The 25,013-nt window shown below is 33.2% G+C and overlaps 2 protein-coding genes across 2 annotated transcripts; both read right to left on the bottom strand.

The window, feature by feature from the left end:
• Positions 1-2,922: 2,922 nt before the first annotated feature.
• Positions 2,923-3,854, bottom strand: LOC127555360 (olfactory receptor 52A5-like). Its single transcript, XM_051987592.1, is given in 2 exon segments — positions 2,923-3,467; positions 3,470-3,854. Coding segments are annotated over 2 exon segments (930 nt in total).
• Positions 3,855-21,821: 17,967 nt separating this feature from the next.
• Positions 21,822-22,766, bottom strand: LOC127557486 (olfactory receptor 52B4-like). The gene has a single exon (XM_051990797.1). The coding sequence runs from the start codon at positions 22,764-22,766 to the stop codon at positions 21,822-21,824; it is 945 nt and encodes a 314-aa protein (XP_051846757.1).
• Between the last annotated feature and the right edge of the window lie 2,247 nt (positions 22,767-25,013).

The raw sequence follows: 25,013 nt of genomic DNA on the forward strand, positions 1-25,013 counted from the left end.
AGTAAAATTGGCTGGTATTAGGAGATGAAATTTCTTGTTCAAAAAATCTATGCCATTAAATCATAGATTTAGTAAAGGGGAATAAGATGTAAGAAAACTGAAAAAGTCTTGGGGCAGGTCAAGAAAGACTTTAAATATCAAACAGGATTTTATATCTGATTCCTAACAGGGAGTCATTGGATTTTTTAAATTGTGGCTAGAAAAATATGGTAAGACCTGAATTTTAGGATGATCATTTTGGAAAGGGAATAAAGAAGACTGATTAGAATGGGGAGAGACTTGAGTCAGAGAATGCAACCAGAAAGCTAGGGTGAATTGAAGAGGGCCTACAACAGGATGTTGGCCATAACAGAAGAGAGGAGGGATCAAAAACAAGAAATGTTATGACAGGGAAAATAACAAAATTCAGGAATATTTTAGACATGGGGGAAGCAAGAAAGACTGAAAAGTAGAGAATAGCACTTAGTTTTCAAACTGGGGCTCTTGAGAATATGTTGATGCCTTTGACAATAACAGTAGAAGAGTTTCTTGGTATAAATGTATTTTGCACTGTACCATGCAGAAAGAGAATGGGTACCATTATTAACTAACTCATCTCCTTCCATATCAATGATTCTCTAAATTTTTCTTCTTAGTATCTTTATACAATTAAAATGAAAGATCTGTTTAAAGAATTTGTAGAATATTTATAGATATGTTAGAAATAAAAAATAATTTTGAATTTGTAGACCCTCTGAAAGGATTTTAGAGATTGCCATGATTTTCTGGACCACACTTTGAGAACCACTGTTCAATGACTCAAAAATCTATATCTATAAACCTGATCTTTATTCTGAGTGCCAGATCTTCATCCTTGAAAACGACATCCATATTTCAAATTCCCATGAGGATCCCAGTCAGCCGGTTCAAATGTGAATTTATGGTCTCTCCCCACTATCCAGATTTTTCTTCTTTCATCTCATGTCAGCACTGCTTTCCTTTACCTACAATGCAAAGTAGTCTAAGTATTCTAAACTTTGTGATTTTTTTTTTAGTTTTTTTGTCTCCATTCCTTGTAACAATAGTTCTATGTGTACCCTCTTCTAGAGTGAAAGTCTTCACTCTAATAAGTGTTCTTAAACTTACCAACTTAGTCTATTGAAACATAACACTTCTAGGCATATATTCCAAAAAAGATTTTTTTAAAGGAAAATGTCTTTTTTCTCAGGGCAAAGAATTGGAAATTGAGAGAAAGCACTTCAATTGGGACATGGCTGAATAAATGGTGGTATATGATTATGATGAAATATTAAGAAATAAGAAATGATGAGCAGGATGCTCTTAGAAAAAACTGGAAAGATTTCAATGAATTTATTCAAAATAAAATTGACTATGTAAAGTCATATCAATATTGTGAGATGATCAGTTATGAATGATCTTTCTATTCTCAGCAATGCAATACAATGATCCAAGACTATGCTGAATGACTTATGATGAAAAATGCTACAGATAACCAGAGAAATAATTTATTGTGTCTGACTACAGATTGAAGCATACTTTTTTTTAAATTTTCATTTTTCTTGATTTTGGGGGGAATCTATTTTTCTTTTGCAACATGATTTTTATAGAAATGTTTTGCATAACTTCATATGTGACTTCTCAATGTGGGGAAAGATGGAGAGGAAGAAAGAGAAGAAATATGCAACTCACAGTTTTAAAAATAAATGCTAAAAATTGTTTTACATGTAACTGATGGGGAAATAAAATAATAAACATGATGAATAAAAAGTTAAATAACAAAGTTTATATGAGTTTAACTGTGTTATAAGCATTGTAAAATCTGAGACCATACACTCTTTTAACTTTATGCTATTCATTCTTTTTGTTTTTACTGTCTTTTTTCTAATAAATTTCCCCAATAAATTTTAAAATTCAGCTCAAATTAAACCTCTTTTCTACAACATTCATAAATCAATAATTTTACATTTCTCATCAATAAAGGCATATCATCTTATGCAGCATAATAATTGTGGAAATATGTATACAAGAATTGCACATGTTTAATATAGGAGAGACTGGGAGTGAAGAGAGAAAAAAGTTTGGAACACAAGGTTTTGCAAGGGAGAATGCTGACAATTATCTATGCATATGTTTTGAAAATAAAAAGCTTTATAAAAATAACATAGGCATATTCTCCTCAGACATCACATGAAATTATTTTGTCCATTCCTCTTTTATGTTCTTTTCATAGTTGTATTGGTTTTATAGATATTGAATATTTATCATACTCCCTTAATATGCACAAAATATGTTTTAGCCAGGGGGTAAACGGGGGAAAACATAGACAAAAAGAGAGATTCACCTCAATCTTATCCAAGGCAAGTTGAAATCAGGAATAAATTTCAGAGAGAGAAGAGGAATGGCTTTCTTTTACAAGTCTACTTTTCAGGTCTTTTCTCTTTTTCTCCATTATTCTTCCCAAAGAGAGCATAGAAACACATGTATAGTTTAAATCAAACAAAGGGAAAAGATCTCCATTCTCCCAAGCTCTCACACCAATGCTTTCTCTTCACACAGGCAAGTAATGTTGTGTTAATATCCTCTCCACCAATGAGAAGTGTTTTAAGAAACTACAGTAGGATTGAATCCTAAGATACAATGCTAACTCTTATATTTCCTTCAAAACCTAGCATAGCAAATAGAACTCATTAAACACTAAATGAAAATTTGTATTTGAATTAATTTCCCCAAAAGCCTATTATTCTGTTTTCTCTAATTGTTCTTTTCATTCAGCAATGTGAATATTATTATATTCAACAATTTGTATTATTATAATCTGAAAAAATGCTAGAAATTTTTGTATTTCAAGATTCAACTAAGGAGTCAGATATTTATCAACAATGTTTTAGAATGTTCAAAAACTTCCAGAGATCAGATCTGATACTAATGGTAAAGCATTTTGACCACTCGATTCCTTATTTCCTTGGTCTTTACTCCATAAACAATAGGGTTGAGGAGGGGTGGAACTAACAGATAGAGGTTAGAAAGAAGGATGTGGACATAAGGGGGGATGTGGAACCCAAATCTATGAGTAAAAAAAGAGAAAAAAGCAAGAAGATAGAATTCAAGAAATACAAAGATGTGGGCAATGCAGGTGTTGAAGGCCTTGAGCCGAGCTTCTTTCTGGGGAAGGCGGAACACTGCAATGAAGATCAGAATGTAGGACAGAGTAATGAAGATGATGTCAAAGCCCAGGATGGTAAAGGCCACAAATAAACCATAGGCCTTGTTAACCCTGATATCATCAGCAGCTAGCTTTACAATGGCCATGTGCTCACAATAGGTGTGGGAGATGACTGTTGTTCGGTAATGCTTCAGGCGGCATTTGATGAGTACCAGGCATGGGGCCACCAGGATAGCAGCCCTTAGTGTCACCCCCACCCCAATCCGGGTGAGAAGTTGTGGGGTAAAGATTGTAGTGTGCCTCAGGGCTCACAGATGGCCACATATCTGTCCAGAGCCATAGCCAATAAGATGCCTGATTCTATGCATTGGAATGTGTGGATGAGCCACATCTGCAGCAGACAGGCCTCAAAGTGGATTTCCTGCAGATTAAACCAGAAGATGCCCAGCATCTTGGGCAGGATGCAAGTGCTCAGGGCAATATCAGTGACACCCAGCATGGCCAAGAAGAGGTACATGGGTTTGTGGAGGCTGCTTTCAGATCGGATGATGAAAAGGAGCAGGTAATTCCCAACCATGGCAATGACATACATGGCACAGAATGGAATTCCAATCCAGCATTGCACAGCCTCCAGGCCTGGTATCCCAATCAGCAAAAGTAATGATGGCATGAAGATTGTGCCATTGGCCATTAATATGGAAGCTAAAGTACATCAATCAAGAAACCCAAGGGGCTATTGCCTGCATTAATCTCTCTTCTTCTGATCTGTTGATATGAAAATCAAAAACGTATATATTCAAATAATAGCAAATATAGCAAATCATTAAATTAGTCATAGAGTTAGATCCAGCTAGGGACATCTAGCACTATCTATATGTAAATAAATAACCCCTTTATTTATTCCCAAAATTGGTTCCCAATATTCCCCAAATATTAGTCACCCATACTTTGAATATCTCCAATGAAGACACATTAATTATATCCAAATAATTTATTATACTTCTTCAAAGGTTAGGATTTTTTCTCCTTATATCAAATCTGAATCTGCATCTTTGAAATCTCTATCCTTTCTTGTAATTTTGCTTCTTATGGTCCAACATATCAAGACTCAATTCCCTTCCTTTTGAAGTTTCTGATGTTTTAAAACAGCAGTCAGATCTTTTCTTTTTGGATTATACTTGTGATTTTTTTTTTTTTTTAGGAAAAATGTCTCCAGAAGAAATTCCCTCCATCATAAATAGGTACTGTGCAGCTAATTGTCTTGTAATGCTGCAGGGGGAAAGAAGGGCTAACTAATTTGCCTGGGGTCACACAGCAAATATATATCGGAGGTAATACTTGAACTCAGATGTCCCCTGACTCTCTGATCTTCTCTTATGAATGATTGACTTGAAAACCAGAAATGTATATTCTAATATAATTTGTAGGCTCATCCCATAATTGAATCTCAGAGTTGGAAAAAATCCATGTCATGTAGCACAATCTGGATATAAATAAAAATCCCTTCTATGAAAAATTGTTTCGCCTTTTCTCTTCAAATAAGTAAATATAATCACTCCCTGAATGAATATTTTGCTGAGACTTCCTATTTCCTGACTATCTTGGTTTATTTTCAGTGATGTGTTCTAGTTTAACATTGTGCAGGAGATGCTCTGAAAGATGTAGACATGACCATTGGCACTTGTCATTCATGCCTAATGGAGGGTTAGTAACTGAGTATCAATACCTGGGAATAAATATGTTGATTGTGTCCATAGATATGAGACAATCATTTTTGCAGAATCTATATAAATGAGGCAACAAACTAAATAAACTTTATTTTTCAAAAATCTAATCACAGTTAAGAAACTACAATTATCCCTTCTACATTGTGACTTTTTTCATTGTGTTTTCAATATATCATGGATCAGCAGAAACAATTGAATGAGAATTTGAGGGGAATTTTGCAGAAGCTGCAGATGAAGGCCAACAGACAATACAGAAAAAGCAGACTTATTTAACAGCAACCTAAATATAGCCTATGACCAAATACTTAACCTAAATTTTACAAACATATATTGTAAACACAGCATAAAGAAAAGAAAAGAAATTTTTTTCTCTGATATGAAGGCAGTACCAAAACAGTTTGCATGGATTTTTCAGATCATGAGGATACTATATTCCCAACCTCCTGGATATGATAAGGATAACTGTAGGACTTGATCTTTGGAGCGCAAAGTCAACTAGGGACTAACCAATCAGTCTCTGATTTGGGCACCTCTCTGCCCAAGAGACTGCTGCAGGAGGTCAGTATTGGAATGCAGAGAGCTCTACTTTATATTCCTTAATCCCAATCAAGAGAAGCAATAACAAAAGTATGTAGAAGTACTATGTGTTCTCAACCATATGGCTATAAAGAAGTTTAAACACAATTAGTAAACTCCAACTTTTTAGAGAGTTCAGAGGAATTTCTGTGCATGACCAGTCTCTGAATTACCTCCTTGATAACCCCATGTCTTAGATAGGCAAATTCTGGTTATCTGGAAAGGGAAGAAGAGTCATTGGATAGTATAATCTCTTGAAGAGATAAATATTAAGTACATAACAATAATGTGTTGGAACCAGTTCTAATCAAACAGTAAGACCAAATGATAACTAATCAGTATGAGTGTAGAATAACAAAAAATATTTCCCTTCAGGAGGGCTCTAATTGGTAGAATGCCCCATAATGCTGGAGCCCTGTGTGGGTTCCTAGGAAGACCTAAGGTCTCACCATAATTTTGAGGAAGCTGCCTAGTTAGCAAACCTAGGTTGTTGACTATTAGAAACAAAAATCTAAAGCTATGAGTCTGCACATTTTTCTTAGAGGAGAGAAGGTGGAAAGATGGAACTTGATTGAGAGAAAAAAGCATTGGATTTTTTATATGCTACTGTAAGTTCAGCATGTGTTTTCTACATTTTCTCTTATAGGGTAAAAAGGGGTGTTGGCTGTATTGTACTTGATATGCAATTACCTTGAATGCATGTTAAGAACCAGGGACCTATGTATCCACAACTGTGGAGACCCAGGTGAATATGAATTCTATGCTTCAACTTCTCAGAGGTAATTCTGTATGTTGGAGGAAATGAGTTTAAGATATGTGATTTAGGGAAGAGGAAGTTACTTGAAATCCTAAACTCTTGATTATGTAAATTCTTTACATCTTGGAGAAAGATAAGTAAATTACATATCTTAACTTATTTTTTTCCCTTCCTCAAAGCAGATATGCAAGAAACTCATCATCAGGGATATCACTTGCCCTATTGCCTAAGGTTTTATATCAATGACTTAAGTAAATTCATAGATGAAAGATTTTGCTAACAAGGTGTTTCTGAAGTAGAATTTTTTGAACAAAGATTTTAGCAAGCTATAATGTTGGAATAAGTCTAATTAAGATGGAATTTTATTGGGAAAATATAATTTTTTTTACACAAGCACAGAATATTTTCAAGTTTAGAAGTATAGGATATCAATAACTTTCCTATATAGTAGAACTTTTGAAAAATAATTGAGGCTTATAATGGATTGCAAGCTATTACGGTCCCTATTTTATAGATGAGAAAACTGGGACAGAAAGAGGATAATTAGGTAACATTCTCAGGGTTATACTCATAGAAAATGTCTAGGCCAGAATTCTAATTCAGATCTCTTTGGTTATAAGTTCAACACTAATTACTGTGCCACCTGGCTACATTGTTCAAAATATTGAAAAGATAAAGGAATGAATCCGCAGCCAACAGCCTATGCAATTACACAGCAGTTATTTGCATCTTCAGGATATTCTTGATAGTAGCCAGAAATGACCATGTTTTTCTCAAAAAGAAAACTGTAGGACTTTGTTTTTTGGAGGGAAAAGTCAGCTAGGACTGTTATATCATAGAGACCATCTAGATGAAATAAAGGTGTAAGGGATTTGAAATGGAAAATATAGACTATTTCCTGTACCAAATACTCTCACTTAAGTGAAAAATATGGTCATTTCTGGCTACTATCAGGAATATCCTGAAGATGCAAATAACTGCTGTGTAATTGCATAGGCTGTTGGCTGCGGATTCATTCCTTTATCTTTTCAATATTTTGAACGATGTAGCCAGGTGGCACAGTAATTAGTGTTGAACTTATAACCAAAGAGATCTGAATTAGAATTCTGGCCTAGACATTTTCTATGAGTATAACCCTGAGAATGTTACCTAATTATCCTCTTTCTGTCCCAGTTTTCTCATCTATAAAATAGGGACAGTAATAGCTTGCAATCCATTATAAGCCTCAATTATTTTTCAAAAGTTCTACTATATAGGAAAGTTATTGATATCCTATACTTCTAAACTTGAAAATATTCTGTGCTTGTGTAAAAAAAAATTATATTTTCCCAATAAAATTCCATCTTAATTAGACTTATTCCAACATTATAGCTTGCTAAAATCTTTGTTCAAAAAATTCTACTTCAGAAACACCTTGTTAGCAAAATCTTTCATCTATGAATTTACTTAAGTCATTGATATAAAACCTTAGGCAATAGGGCAAGTGGTATCCCTGATGATGAGTTTCTTGCATATCTGCTTTGAGGAAGGGGAAAAAAATAAGTTAAGATATGTAATTTACTTATCTTTCTCCAAGATGTAAAGAATTTACATAATCAAGAGTTTAGGATTTCAAGTGGCTTTTTCATACTGTCCTCTAAGAACAGTTTTTCATTCTCTGTTGTTAAACTACAATGCATCTATCTCTTGTTTTTTTTTTTTTTTTTTTTTCACTTTGATCACAAAAAGCATTGTGGTATAATAGATATGGCATTAAAATTGGAATCAGAACCAGAACTGGCTTGACATCCTACTTTAAACATTTGCCTGTTTTGCCACTATCATCAAGTCATTTAAGCTATCTCAGTTTCACTTTCCTTATATGTAAAATGAGTGGGTTGAATTCAATAGTTTGTAAGTTTTTTTCTTTCCCCAGACCAAACATATATGATACAAGGTTAAAATGAGGTTCTAAATTTCCTATTATGTACTTATAAATTTTCCTCACTATTTATTCCTTAACAAGTCCTCAGTTATCCATCACTACCATGTCCTCCTCTCATGCTCAATCAAAACAAGATACCTGACTAGCTAACTTACCAGTTTCAGGTGGTTTCTTTATGAGCCACAAGTAGTGACATTACTGTACAAAACAAGACCACTGATTTTGGAGATACTAGTGTAGAAATGATGAGAGCAACGGCATAATTTATTCTCTTCTTTACAAGTCCCAAGGGGTCATGTTTGGCATGAGGGAGCACAGAATCCTTGGAGTCTCTCACAGGAAAAGATCAAATTAAATTTAGCACTCTCTCTCTCTCTCTCTCTCTCTCTCTCTCTCTCTCTCTCTCTCTCTCTCACACACACACACACACACACACACACACACACACTCCCATTCATGTACATCCCCATAAAAAAAAGCAGGGTCTCTTAGAAGGCATCAGTTTTTATAGTCTTTGGTTATAGCATCAAGAAATTTAACAGTGATCTGCATTTCAGATTGAAGTGTAATATTATGAGGATAATAGAAATGCTGCTTTGTATTTGCTTAGATTTTCCTTGCAGAGAAAAAAGAACTAGCAGTTGTCTAAATATTATCAAGTAATAGCAACACTACATTTCATACCCACTTGTCCATGGTCCATGCTATATTAGAAGGTCTCATGATTGACTAAGCATGATGTTGGGAATGGACCTATTTATGTGATTCACAAAGAGACCTCAAGTGAGCAAAAATGAAAACTGAATCTACTATATGCTGAAAGGGAAGTCATCATTGTCATCAAGGATCACAAGAAAACAAGATCCACTGGCAGACATTCTCTGACCTAAGGAGGGTCATATTCCAGAATAGATGAATAAATCGTATATATTCTTTTCAATAGTTGCATTTATAGTGCTCTAAGATTTATAAAACATATCCCACTCAACCATACTATCAGTAGGGAGGGTTCCAATCATTATTATTCTAATTTTACAAATGGGGAAGTTGAGACCTACACAGATGGTATACTATAATGCCAGAGTGTGAATTTATGTCTTTGAGGACAAGTTTTTGTTTTTGTTGCTGTTTTTTTCTCAGTATTTCATTATATATTTCTAAAATTTAAAAAGATTTGGTGCCATTCAATGTGGATCTAGATATTATTTTTATATGTAAACTCAATTACCTTACTTTACTATATTGGCTATGAATTTCTATATGTGTTATTTTTTCCTTTTAAATAAAACACCAAAAATATACTTCAGGAATCCTTTTGTGTGTCAAGGAGGCCCAGGAAAGAAAAAGGTAAATGACAGCAAAGAAAGGCATTTTTCTGTGGCAGCAATGCCTGAGAAGACATTATAATTAGGTCACAAATGTAATGCATTTTTGAACCCAGCAAACCAAACTCAGCTCAAAGACTAAGAAAACAAAAACAGATAGAAAGATAAAAGTACTTTATTAAATGTTTACTATATGACCAGAATTGGGCTATGGGCTTGGGTATAAAAACTCAAGCAAAATAGATTGTCCCTCCCTTTAAGATCATATTCCACCGGGAGAAAACAATATACAAAGGGAAGATGGCAATGAATGGTAGTAGGTTTTCTGGTACATTGTATATATGTCCAACAAGTGTTGTGAAGAACCATGCATGCAGGCTTGATCTTGACCAAAATAAGGTTCCTCTGAGTCAAGAAACCTAAGGACTAAGTCTAAGTATGAGAGGGAAGGAAGTGAATGTAATGAGCCTAGTGGCTTGGAGAATCACATTCCAGACAGTTGGAGAGGTCTAGGACTCAGTAAGATAAGACAAAAGTTTACCTATCATATCCAAGGCACCTAGAGCGAATCTCACATTGAGTAGAACAGTGAGTGGAACTGGTACCATACAAGTGAACACATGTTAATAACCTAGTGTAGGCAAAACACTAAGTTGGGCACTGAGGAAAAATTGACAATTTATGTAAGACAGAGTCTCTGCCTTTATAACTAATTCACAGAGGAACAATTAAACAATAGAGAAGTATAATGTACAGTATCGAATCATATAGGAGCATAGTATGGAAGCAACTAAGTGGTGTAATGGATAGAGAGCTGGATAGAGACCTGAAATAAGGAAGATTTGAGTTCCAATTCTGCCTCAGAAACTTTCTGGCTATATGTACTTGGGCAAATCACAAAATTTCTCTTAATCTCAATTCTCTCATCTATAAAATTAGGAAAACAGTGCTACAATCCTAGGTTTGGTTTTGTATGGAATAGAGAGAGATAAGGTGAAGAACTCACAGAAATGTATGAATTATTTTTCTGTATTTTATTTTCATTATTTCTGTGTTTCCCCTATGACCGGTAAAATGTGAGCAGGCTCATATTTACTTGAGCCTTGGCCAGCTATAAACATATTTACTTAACTGAGCTGATGAAATTTATTGGTATTTGACATTTATTGATATTTAGTCTATTAGCTGGACCACTATCTGCTTGATTAAGCCTGAAGGCCTGATTTTCTATTTCCTAGAAATCAGGAGATTTGGGGGAAACAGAAATCTTCCATTCCAATCTCTCTGCATAGCAACAACCAATTAGATGCCTCCTTCTTCCCTTCTCAATGCTCTCTTACTTGTGATGTAATATCGTGTATAAAAGCTATGTATCTTTACTACTTCTCTAGACCACCTATGGAGAGCTTTCTCTTTCTTATCTCAAGATGGGATAGCTCATCCTCTGAAAGTTTTTAATAAACAACTTTTCTGCCTTCTACTGAGTGATCTCTGAGAAATCATTTTGGGTAAGGGTCTTCTACATCCCTCACAGTTTGAAGATCAAAAGATAGAAAATTGACAAAAAGCTTTATAATATATGTAATATAATATATATAATGTAATATATAATAATATAATATAATAAATGTAATGCTCCTATAAATTTAAGTTGCTATCAATATATCAGAGCATTACAAAATAGTGTTAAATCTGAGCAGGGAAAGATCTTAAGGTTTTAGGAAAAGATTTCTGAATTCAGAGACCTTTAATCTGAATTTTAAAGGATATTTAGGGATTGAATAGGAAAGAAAGAAAAGGTGGCCATGTCTGGCCTATAGACGAACTTGAAAAAAGATAAGTCACAAGTTTGGATGAGAGTATTATAGGCATTTTTAGAAGATAAGGAGTGATCTGATTTGGTTGTGATATAAAATACATGAAATGGGATTATTTTAGAGAAGCTTGAAAAGTTAGGATAATATTTGGTTGTGGAGGGCCTTGCATACAAAGCACAGGAATTCCAACTTCTTTGAAAGGTAGTGGAAATGATATTAAAGAAGATGCATTACCATTCACTTTCCAGCTGTATCCAAAAGATCATGGGACTTTACAATTGAGGGGTGGTTGGAAAGTGTGTAACAATCAGCTTGAGATGTGAGAGGAGAGGACAAAGGTGTTATTGATACTGTTAAGTTTAAACTGCATTATCAATATTGTTCCTACCATAGTTTTATAAGTTGACAACCAACAAAACACTAAATCAACCCCTGAATTGTAACATTTGCTGATTTCCTTTAATTATAGTCTCTAAGCAGGTTCCAGCACACCCCTGTTTCCATCTAACTAGAAGATTACATCTTCTATATTTGTGGTATCCTCAGTTGGGAGGTAAGTTCTTCATAGAACTATTCTCCAGATAAGGAACTGACTTACTTTTCTAATTGTATGTCCAAAGAATCTTCCTTTGAATTCAACATAGTAAGTAAGCACTTAAAAATGTTTCTTTAATAAATTCATTCAGGAAGTGTTAATGTTGATTTTTCAGATCATCCTTTTATAATGATGATTCTGACGGTGGCATGAAGGATCACTTGAAGAGGAGAGTAGAATAAGCAAAAAAATCCTAACATACCACTGCAACTGTTTAAATGTGTTTTAACAGTGCTTTCAATTAGGTATTGAAAATGAGAAAAGAGAGAAAAAGAGATTAGTAAATGTTTTGAGGTGGTAGGTGAGTACACATGTAATAAACACATAGAGATGCCCTTCCCATTTCTATTTAACTATATGAGAGTTTTGAGTGTCAACTGTTGGTCACATGCAACTCAAGGATAAAGGACAACTATTCTAAAAAAACAATTCTTAGTGATTATAGAATCAGTGAATTCCATTCAAAAGAATAGAAACTTTCTCCCTCTTCCTCTCCCTCTCTTTCTTCTTCCTTCCTTCCTCCTCCTCCTCCTCCTCCTCCTCCTCCTCCTCCTCCTCCTCCTCCTCTCCTCCTCCTCCTCCTCCTCCTCCTCCTCCTTCTTCTTCTGCTGCTGCTGCTGCTGCTGCTGCTGCTGCTGACTTTCAGTGCTGGGTAATCTCGGCCCAGGTTCTGAGTTCTTCCAGGGCTCTGTAGCTTACAATTTGCCTTTTATATTTTGTGTGTGTGTGTGTGTGTGTGTGTGTGTGTGTGTGTGTGTATGTGTGTTTAATTCAAGATGAATTTTTTTTTTACTTTTTTTTAATTCAAGATGAATCTTTCTGACCCCAGTCTTGGATTCTATCCATGGTACTACCTGATTGTCCCTTAGCATACAATATACAATAGTAAATGACTATGGTAAGCCGTAGCTTACCATACTAGTTTGATAAACTCAAATATTCAAATTTTTGAGGCAAGAATTCCATGTTTGACAAAAACTTCCAGAAAACCTGGCAGAAACTCAAACTACTGTCTTTCTCATCCTTTTCATAACTAAATGCTAGAAAAACCTATCTATAATTTCTGTCACCTCCACTTTTTAAACTTACTTCTCAAAATCTACCATCTAAAATCACTATTTGACTAAAGTTATACTATCTAGGATGGACAGTGATCCTAGAGTTAAATGTGATGCCTTTTTCTTTAGTTTTCATGTTAAAAAAATGATGAAAAATTTGACATCTACAATATTCCTATCTTTCCTTTTATTTTTGTGACATTGTTCTATTGTGTTTCTCTTACTGATGCCTCACAGTCTAATTTGCAGGATCATAATCCATATACTTCCTGGTATGTATAAGTATTCTCCTAGGTTCTGTTCTAGATGGTCCCTTCTTCTCTTTTTATCTTCTTTCTGAACATTCTCTAGGTTCAACTATTAATGCAAATTATTCTAAGATCTATATCCAGTCTTCATCTCTCCTATCCTTCAATCCTACTTCTCCAACTGCATATGGGACACTTCTAATTAGATATTTCATAGGCATTTCAAATTCAACATGGCCAAAATCAAAATTATTATCTTTAGTCCTAAACCATACCTCCTCTTAATTTCCCAATTTTTGTTAGTGTACTTATCATTTATCCAGTCATCTTACCTCACAAACTAGGATTCATACTTAACTTTTCAATCTCTCTCATTTCTGATCCAATCAAAAGCAAAGACTTATTAGAGTTATTCAACATCTCTTGTATCCTTTTCCTTCTCTACCTCCACATTAAACTATCTAAATTAAAGTCCTTATTACTTATTATCTGGACTCTGATTTTGATCCTTACCTTGTTCCCCTGCAACTATTCTTACCTTTTAGTCCACCTTCCACACAAACACCAAAGTGATATTTCTCAAGCAAAATTCTGATTAAAAAACTCCTATAGAATGTGTCCTGGAATGGATCTTATACACTATGGAGTCAAAACATCTCACTTGATGGATGATGAAAATGAGGTCTGGAAATATTAAATAACTAGCTTAGGGTCACAGAAATTTAAAAAAATCAGAATTATCCTGTTTTAGAGTGCCCACTTACTAAAACCTTTTCCTACATAGTTGCCTTATGCCTACTTTGTATTTAATATTTAAATTTATGTGTGCATTATACATGTATACATGCATATATACTTACACTTACATATATGCATGTGTGTATGTGCATATACATGCATATGCATACATTCACATAATGTATATGTGCACATTCATATGCATTTACACATGCATGTATATTATGTGTATGTGTGTATGCATATATATATGCACACACAGGTATATTTGTGTGTATGCATGCAAACTCATATATCTCTGGTATGTAATGTGTGCATGATGTACACACACATATACATTTTAATTTTAATTAAATATTTAATTTAATAATAATTTAATAGAAAATTAAATAATTAAATTTTACATATATATATATATCTTTTAAGTGTTACCAAAATTCTTATTTGAAAAGTTCTGGTACCTTAAGTAGTCACTATTTGTATAATAATAATTTGTATAATATACATATAATTATGTGTGCACATGACATATATGTATATATTCACATACACACATATCACATATATTTGTATACACACATATATATCACGTTAAGATATTTTCTTCCTGTTAAGATGAGAATTTAAAACCTGCTTGTAAGTAAAGAAACTTTCACTTTTGTTTATCCCTAACGCTTAGTACAGTGCCTAAGATATGTAAAATGTTTTAATAAATGTATATTGATTTGTTGGTATACTCACATATTTATTAATTAATTGTTCCAATCAATCAATTCTGGGCAAGTCATTTAACTTTCATGCTGCTCATTTTCTGTTTTAGCAAAATGGAGACTATTAGTATTTGCTAATCTTCCTGAGTTGTTGGGGGGATCAAATAAAACCATCTATCTAAAGTATTTCAAAAAATTTAAAGCTCTATAACTATTATTGTTTTCATTATTATATCATAACTTCAATTTGTTAATGCAGGATTAGATCTCCTACCTTCCCATGTTGAGAGATTGAGAGATTTACTCCAGTTAACAAGTTATAGCAATAAGTATCATGATTGATTGGATACCTTATAGACTGGGGATATGTAATGATGAAATGAGATTATGTATATAAAATATTTTGTAAACTTTAAAGCTCTAGATAAATGCCAGTTCTTTTTTTTTATTATTATTTTTATTAGTCTACAGTCACAGGACCTAAGATCTGATGATGACATCATTCCCTGAGGATTAAACTGCACAACTGCTGACCTGAAGTAATATTTATAGTAATACAGAAACATACTGACAAATATTTAATATTCAGGCTCTCCATAGCATGTATATGCAAATATATACACTAGCAAATAAAGGAAATTTCAGCTCATCAATAGCAATAAGTGGCTGAAAAAAAGCTTTGAAAGACTGGTTATGAACATAAAAAGTTTTAACTTCAGTAAAGACAAGAGAATTGAATAGATGATTCTTAAAATCCTTTTCAAATCTGATAACTTATGATTCTAGATAAAAATACAATACTTCAATGGGTAGAACACTAAATTTCACTCAGAAAGACCTGAGTTAAAAGTCTACCTCACACTAATTGTGGGACCAAGGGCAAATTAATTAATTTCTCTCAGCCTTAGTTCTCTCATATATAAAATGAGGGTAATAATTAAACCATAGTGAAGCAAAATAAGATGTTTACACAGTGTCTTGCATAGCTTAAAAAGCATTTAAACATGTAAGCTTATTATTAGGAATAATCTGGTAATAATAGAAACTGTAATTTGCAAAATATTATACATATGTTAAGTCATCTGATTTATAAAATTACCCTTTAAAGCAAACACTCTTAGTGTCCCCATTTTATTCATGTGGACACTAACGCTGAATGAGAGAGATTAAATGTCTTCTCTAGGATCATACACCAGTTAATGTCTGAAGTAGGATTCCAACTCAGATCACCTTGATTCCAAATTCAGTATTCTAATCATTGTACCACATAGATATGTGGGTCAAAACTGTGAGAAGAAAAAGCAAAAAACCATAGCAACTAATAGTCTATCCAATCATGGTTGCATGCATCTGAGGCTGATTCCTTACATTAGCCAGAAATGTGTGTGTGTGTGTGTGTGTGTGTGTGTGTGTGTGTATGCTATATGTAGGACATAGTCTGTGTCCTATAAGATTTCAAATGGTAGGAAATGAAAATTTCCCTCAAACTCATGGGCTTATATGCTAATTATTTAAAAAGAATGCTGGAAAAAGAAATAGAGGGCAAATCTCAGAACGGCCTCAAAGAATTTTAAAATAGATCTCTTTTAAGTCTTTGGATAGTAAAAGCACCCAGGACCAGAGTTAAAGAAAGATGCCTTTTTCTCTGAGTCATTCAGAGAGGGCAACCTTTTTATGCTGACTTCAAAACACTAATCCTCAATTTTCATTGTGAGACCCCAGTGCATGGGTCTCTTGTTTCTTTCACTCACTATGACAATGAGTGTATAAATGGAACTAGACTTGGAAATGGGATTAGAACTGGGTTCAAAAACTGCTTTGTAGGGTTACCTGCTTTACAACTATGGGAAAATCATTTAATCTCTCTTAATCTTGCTTTCATTATCTGGAAAATGAAGTCTTGTGCTCCATAGTTTTTAAATGGTCTAAAATATATTATGATTTGACACAATTCAAAAGATAAAACATCCTTGATGCCTCAAATTTTCTATTCTGTCCTTCTAATTTTACTTAGCTATTGATTCTTCTGTTTTTCATAACTACCAAGGACTCCTCTCATGTCCTGTCTATCAAGCAAAGCACCTAACTGATCAAATTACTATGTTTTTTCTTACCAGTTTCAGATGGTTATTGCACCAGCTAAAAAATACCCAATGACTGTGATGACACTTGAATAAAAACGACAGGGCCTAAAAGATGTTCATTCTACTCTTTACCATTCCCATAGCATCAAACTCTGAGAATCTTAATTATCCCCCACAAGTGAATATTAATTTAGATTTGTCTTTATTTTTGTATTTCTTGTTTTTTCTCTGTTCTGCTCTTTTGTCTTTTTGTCACTGTAAAAGCATCTTTTCCTGTTTTTTCCTCTGTATATGCATCTCTCCATTATCATTACATTCCTAATAAATAAAGGGATTTTTGGGTGGTTGCAAGTGATTTGTCTCAAATTATAACATTAGGAACTTCCAGGGTTATCTACCTTGCAGATTACTGTCATATATTTGGAGAAAAGAGGAATTTGTTACCAAAGAAGAACTGGAGAAGCTTAAGCTTCTGGATGCAAACTGAATAACTTTATATTAAATTAAACAGTTTTTGCACAAACAACACCAATTAGGTTAGAAGGGAAGCAAAATATGTGAAACAATTTATTCAGTCTGTGATTCTGTTTTCTATTCTTTGCCCACAAATTCCTTCCTTCTTCACAGATCTAAAAGGTATACTACCCTTTGTTCTCCTAATTTGTTTATAATATATCCTGAAACTTTGCTAAAGTTATTCATTATTTTTAGTAGTTTTTTAGTTGATTCTCGAGAACTCTCTGAATATTCCATCATATCATCTGCAAAGAGTGATAGTTTTATTTCCTCTTTACCTCTTCAATTTCTTTTTCTTCTCTTATTGTGAAAAGTAACATTTCTAGTATAATAATGAATAATAGTGGTGATAATGCACAATCTTGTTTCATCCTCAATCACAGTGGAAATGCTTCTAGTTTATCCTAATGCTTGCTAATGCTTTTAAATAGATGGAACTAATCATTTTAAGAAAACTCTTTTTATAACCATGCTCCTTAGTTTTTTAAAATAGGAATTGGTGTTGGTTTTTGTCAAATCCTTTTTCAACATCTGTTGAGATAATCATATGATTTTTGTTAATTATGCTGATAGTTTTCCTGATATTGAACCAGTCTTACAGTCTTGGCATAAATCCCACTTGATCATAGTGTACTCTCCTGGTGATATATGCTGTAATCTCTTTACTAATATTTTATTTAACACTTTTGCATTAATATTCATTAGGGAAATTGGCCTATAATTTTCTTTCTTGGTTTTGGCCCTTCCTGGTTTAGGCAAAAGGAATTTTGTGAAACTCCTTCTTCCCCTATTTTTTTTCCAAATAGTTTAAATAGTATTGGGATTAATTGTCCTTTAAATATTTGTTAGAATTCACCTTTAAATTCATCTGACTGGAGATTTTTTCTTACAGAGTTAATTAATAGTTTGTTCAATTTCTTTTTCTAACTATTACAGTGTTTGATTTCCTCAACTGCTTCTGACCACCACTCCCTCGATCTGCCCTTCCTTTCTTCAGCTCCCCCCATCTATCCTGTATATATCTTCTTTATACTCAACTACTTACATATTGCCTCTTCCTTAAAATGCAAGCTTCCTGAAGTTAGGAACTTTATTTCCTTTCTTTGTATACTTAACATGAAGCACAGTGTCTGAAACATAGAAGACATTTAAGAGGTATTTCTTGATTGACTGACTGAATTTCCAATCTCAATATGTTTAAAACTGAAATGATTTCATTTTTTCCTAAACATGCTTCTGTTTTGTTTAATATTTCTATTAATGACACCACCATTAACTCAGTCATTCAAGTGCAAAGTCTTCATTTCATCTTTGATTTTTCCCATCTTCATTATTTCCCTTAATTTTTATCAGATCCTTATCTCTCAAATCTTTTCCTTCATTTTTTCCTTCTAGAATCATAATATAGTCTTAATTACCAGAAACATGGATCAAAAAATAACTTTATGTCTGATCTTCCTATTCCTATATTTCTCCTCAAAATAACAACTTTCTTAAATTTTAAATAAGGGTAAACTTCTCCTCAATAGGTACACTGAAAATAACCGTTGTAATAATGCTCCAAAAGCATATACAAAAGAGATGATAATTTTTGGTTTCATATGACTTTGAACTCTTCTTTTCACTATTAACTACTTAAGTCTTTATATTTTAAAAGGTTTTGTTCCATATAGCAAGGAAATCACGAATATTTAGTATGGTGGCATAAAAATGTTATTGTCCTTTTTTTTTTTTTTTATGAGTGTTATGTCAGGGAAATTTTAATGGCAACAGTCAATCAAAAGATTGGTTGGTGAAATATATCTGTGGAATACTCTTGGACTTTGGGGGTCTATATTTGTAATAGAGGGATTTGGTATATTACTCCATGAAAGTTAACAAACTTCTGGTAAGTAAGTCTAGCCAACTCTAGTCACTACATAAAATCATATATGTATTTTGTTGATACTAAATGTGGAAAACCTGAAAGGATATGTTGCAGAGTTCCTACCTTATGTGTTTTATTTTGATCACCAAATCCAAATATCTTAAGGAAATATTCCTGGAATCAAAAACAATGCTTGACCAAAGAAGAGCTAGAAAGGCATATAGGAGATAAATGGGACAATTTTGACCACTTGAAATTGGAAAGGTTTTGCACAAGCAGAACCTAGAAAACTAAATTAGAAAAGAAAAATGAAATTGGTGAGGGACAAATTTTTTTTTAAAAAATCTCTGATAAAGTTCTCATTTCTAAAAACAAATTAAAATTTATAGGAATTAGCACCATTTCTAGTTCATAAGTGATAAAAGTCATGAATAAGTAGTTTTCAAAGGAAGAAATCCAAGCTACCAATAGCCATAATGAAAAAATGTTCTAACTCATTAAGAATTAGAAAACTGCAACTTAAAGAAACAACTTACCACCATCTCATCTTCATTAGATTGACTAGAACAAATGAAAAAAAAAAGGGAAATAGCTGTTTCTGGGGAAACAGATAAATTACTGCATCATTGATTTAATCCTACATTCTGGAAAGTCATTTTAAACTATACCTAAAAGTTATTATGTTAGATATATCATTTGACCCAGAATACTGCTACTAAGTCTCTACCTAAAAGAGATTAAAAGAGGCCCTGTTTGTACAAAAATATGTAAAGAAACTCTTTCATGGTAGCAAAGAACAGGAAAGGGAGGAAATATCCATCAATTGTGGAATAGCTAATCGTGTTATGTTACATGAATGAAATGGAAAACTACTCTGCTACAAAAACTGATGAAGACATTAGTTTCAAGAAAATTTAAAACTTCACTTAGCAGTTTGCATTGATGTAAAAATACATGAAGAGATCAAAGAGGACAATTTCTAATAATGAGAATACTATAAAGACAATCAACTCTGACAGACTTTTGACTAAAAACAATTCCAAAATACAAATAAGAAAGCATATTACCCACCTTTATAAGAGAAAAGATGAACTCAAAGTGAGAATAAAAGCATGCACTATTTTATTTTATTTCTCTTTTTTTCATTTTTCTGTTTTTTTAGGGATATGGCTAATGCAGGTAATTTTGTATAATTACACCTAGTATAAATGGACTTTATATTTTATGCTTTCTGCATGTATAAGAAAAGAGAAGCATAAAGAGAAAGAATTTAAAACTGAAAATAAAATTAAATTGATTTTTTAAATAAAATGATTTTCTTCTTATAATTGCTGGTGATAACAATTTCATTCTGACATATTAAAAAAAACTCTATTTCCAAAAATAAATACATAATTACATAATTGCTTTTGTTACTTTGTTGTTTGTTGTGGTTATGACCACTACTATCAAAAATCTACAAGAAAGAAAATGCTAGAAATTCACAGACCAGTTCAGGTCTAACATATTAAAACAATTCCCAATACATTGAAATAAGCAAAGATTTCTTAAGTACCTGCTATGTTCCAGTGTCTGTAATAGGTGCTAAGAAAATAAAAATGAAATAGTTTTTATGCTCTGATAGTTTACATTTATTATTAGTGGATTCAAATATGCATGTAAACAAAAATAGATAAAAATAATTTTTGTAGAAAGATACTAAAAACCAAGCTGTCATTATATTCAGGCACTCAAAAGATGTGTTTTAGGTATCAAGCTTTATATCTGCTTTATTATACATACAAGGAATCTAAGCCTTAAGAGCAATAAAATTGGCTGCCCAAGATCATATCAACATCATGGAGGAAGGCAAGAACCTGAACTCAACTCTTTTGACTCCTAGTCCGAGATTCTTCTATTACATTCATGGTGCTGCCTCTCAGAAAACCAAAATGATGAAAAGATACAGGGCTAAAATGGACTTTGATTCAGCCAATCAAGTAAGTAATCAAAAAGGAATTTTAAACACACAGAAAATAGGTGGCTAGTACTGCATTATCCTCTGGGAAGACAATGCCAAAGAAATAAAATAATCTTCCCTCTTAAAGACCTTACATACTAAGGGAAAACCAATAAGCACATGCATAAATACAGATGGAAAAGAAATATAATGACAATAAATGCCTATCATTCTAAGGTAAATACATGGTAATAAAGGAGGACACTGAAGTTGGGAATAAAAGGAAAGACTTAGTGTAAAAGCTGGTGTTTAAAAATATTCTTGAAGAAAGAAAGGGATTTTATGAGTTGAAGAAAGGAAGTGTATGTATTCTAAGCATTGAGCGAGATTTAGAAGATTGATAAATATGAGAGGAGAGAGAAAGAGAAGGAATTGAGGATGACAAGAAAATTATAAACATAAGTAAATAAAGAGGGCTTTCAACAAAAACAGAACAGGTTAGAACAAGAATTAGTTTGGCTAGTCACATTTCAGTGATATATGAGAAAACAAAAAACCAAAGAATTATGGGCATTTGTTTCCAAAAAATGTACAGAAGAAGAGGCAAAATTCCTGTCTAGGTTACCAGATGCCAAATTTCATGCATGTACCATCACACATCTATATTTCAGCATTCTTTTTCCTGTCCTGCCTAACCTTCCTCCATTCCCATTCCTCAAAACCAACATCTTTGCTGATTAGTGCCTTCAACACTGTCAACAGCTGTGACTACTAAGATCATCCTTTTCTCTGAAACAATAAGTGAGTCACCCTGTTCCTGATCTGTTTGGTCTTGATACCATATATAATGGGGTTCATTACAGGAGGAACCAGCATGCAGACATTAGCCATTAGAATGTGGACATGAGGTGGGATCTTTTTGCCAAACCTTTGGGCCAGAAAGGTGAAGATTCCTGGAATGTAGAAAAGGAAGATGACACAGATATGGGAACCACAGGTATTGAGAGTCTTGTGACGAGCTTCCTTAGAGGGCATATGAAAGATGGCATGGAGAATCATACAGTAGGATGCAAAAATTAGGATAATGTCTATTACCACAGTTGTTAAAAGGACAAATATGCCATACCAGATGTTCGCTTGAATGTTGGCACAAGCATACTTGGCCAAACCAATGTTCTCACAATATGTGTGTGGAAGAAGGTTATTTTTGCAAAAAGGGAGCCTCTTGACAAGGAATATTATAGGAAATATGGAACCAGCACTTCTTATGTAGAAAGCCACAGCAGTTTTTGTAATCACTGAAGGGGTAAGGATCATTGTATATCTCAGCGGGTAACAGATGGCAATATAGCGGTCAAATGCCATTAGCAGAAGGACTCCTGATTCAGCAATGAAGGTAGAGTGGATGAAGAACAATTGAGCGATACAAGCATTTAATGATATCCCTCCATAATTAAACCAGAAAATGGCCAGGGCTTTAGGAATTGTAATGGTGGAAAGTGAAATGTCAATTCCAGCCAACATGCATAAGAAGATATACATGGGTTCATGAAGGCTGTTATCAGTGACAATAATAAAGATGAGGAAACTATTACCAAGGAGGGCAATAATATAGCACGTAAAAAATGGGATCGAGATCCAGATGTGTTGATCCTCCAGGCCAGGAACGCCCAGAAGGTAGAAAAACGTGTGGCTTATAACAGTGATGTTAGTGATGGCCATGTTCATGATAGCTCACCCTGTCAAGATAGCAATACCTCATATTAAAGGATGGGTTTAGTACTTCTGATTTTAAAAAATATACATAATTACTCTTTTGTTTACCCAAGCACTTGTTCCATTTTTATAAATGTATTATCTGCTGCTAAGAAATACATATACTTTTAATGGTGCCACTCAAAAGATAACAAAAGTCTTCATACCTAAATTCTCCCTTTTTTTTTTTTTTTTTTTTTTTTTTTTGGTTCTCTGCAATCCCTTTTCTTATTTTTTTCTATAAAATTGTCTACCCCTTGGAAAGGAAACATTAAAGGATTTTATAATTGTTAGGCAGCCAGGTGGCAAATTGAATACAGTACCTGGCCTCTTCTTATTTCATTTTCCTGAGTTCAAAACTGGTCTCAGACACTGATTAGCTGTGTGACCCTGGGCAAGTCATTTAATTCTGTTTGCTTCAGTTCCTTATTTGTCAAATGAGCTAATGAAGGAAATGGCAAACCACTCCAGTATCTTTGACAAGAAAACCCCAAATACTATGATGAAGAGTTGCAAACAACTGAAATGATTAAACAACAATATAATTATTGTTATTTAACATATCTTTCATAGTTATGGTTTAGAAGCTATATCAATTGGTTTGCTCATGTGGAGAATTGATATTTGTTCCTTTTCTTGATCTCAATCTCATATTTTAAATTACATTGAATATGCAGAACCAAATAAAAAAATAGATTGACAAATGGAGTAGATTTGGTACACAACATGTAAGTCTATATTTGACAAACCCAAACATTCAAATTTCTGAGACAAGAACACACTGTTAGACAAAAATTACTCAGAAGGTTGGAAAGAAATTTGGAAGAAAGTAAGCTTAGAAAAACATTTAACTCTTTATACAAGATAATGTCAAAATAGGTACATGATTTAGATATAAATGTTGATACAAACAAATTAAGGTAACCTGAAAACAATTAGCTATCAAATATAGGGATAACAAGGAAGAGAGAATCATTGGAGGTAAAATGGATAATTTTGATTACATGAAACATTTTTGGTTTTGCACAAACAATAAAAAGGTAGCCAAAAATAAAAGGAAAACAGAGAAATGGGAAACATTTTATACAACAGTGATATAACAGAGATAACTGGTTCCAGTGATAAAGGTCTCATTTCTCAAATACATGGTAATTGAGCCAAAATTACAAGAATCAATGCTATTTCCCAGTGTACAAATGGTTAAATGACATGAACAGTTATCAGAAGAAATCAAAGTAATTTGAAAAGAAGCTCTAAATTAGTAATTAGGGATATATAAACTAAACAACTGAAAGGTACTACTTCACATCTATCAAATTGGGTAATATGATATAAAAAAATTAACAAATTCAGGAGGGGAGGTGGAAAAACAGGTACAGTGAAGTGTTGCAGGTGGAATGGTAAACTGCTCCAACCATTCTGCAGAACAATTTGCAATTATGCCCAAAGGACTACAAAAACTAGAGCTACCACTATTAAGTCTGTACACCAAAGAGATAAAAGAAAAAGGAAGAAGGACATTTGTACAAAAATTCTGTGGTATCATAGAAACTGATGTGATACTCATCAATTGGGGAATGGCTGAACAACTTATTATACATGATTGAGATGGAATATTGTTCTGTGGTAAGAATTGAAAAGGGAATAATAGAAAAATGCAGAAGATCTATATAATGATGTTAAATGAATTGAGCAAGACTAGAACTCTGTATATAGTAACAACAATGCATAAATTTAATTAACAGTGAGTAACTTAGCAACTCTATCTATAAAATGATCTATGACAATTTCAAAGGACTTGTGATGAAAAATACTGTTCACCTCTAGAGGAAAATTGCTGAATTCTGAGTATAATTTAAAGCACAATTTATTTTCACTTTATTTTTCTTGATTATTTTTTAACACAGCTAAAATGGAACTATACTTTGCATGACCTCACATGTGCAGTGGGTATCATATTGCACACCATTTTAATGATTCAAGAAGAGGTGAGTGATACAGAATTTAGAATTCAAAATTTAAATCATCTTTACATGAGCTCTTATTCTCTCTTTTCAGGCTTGGGAGAAGTAACCTTTTGAGTAGAATTCTTTCAGTCTATATCCCATTTCCTGTACTCTGACTCAGATCTCTACCTGCTTTCCTTGAATCCATTCACTTCCCTTGTCTAGCCTTCGCAAAATTGCCAAAGTGATATTCTTTAAGCAAAATTCT

Source organism: Antechinus flavipes, chromosome 3 (genome assembly GCF_016432865.1).
Source record: "Antechinus flavipes isolate AdamAnt ecotype Samford, QLD, Australia chromosome 3, AdamAnt_v2, whole genome shotgun sequence".
NCBI lineage: Eukaryota > Metazoa > Chordata > Mammalia > Dasyuromorphia > Dasyuridae > Antechinus > Antechinus flavipes.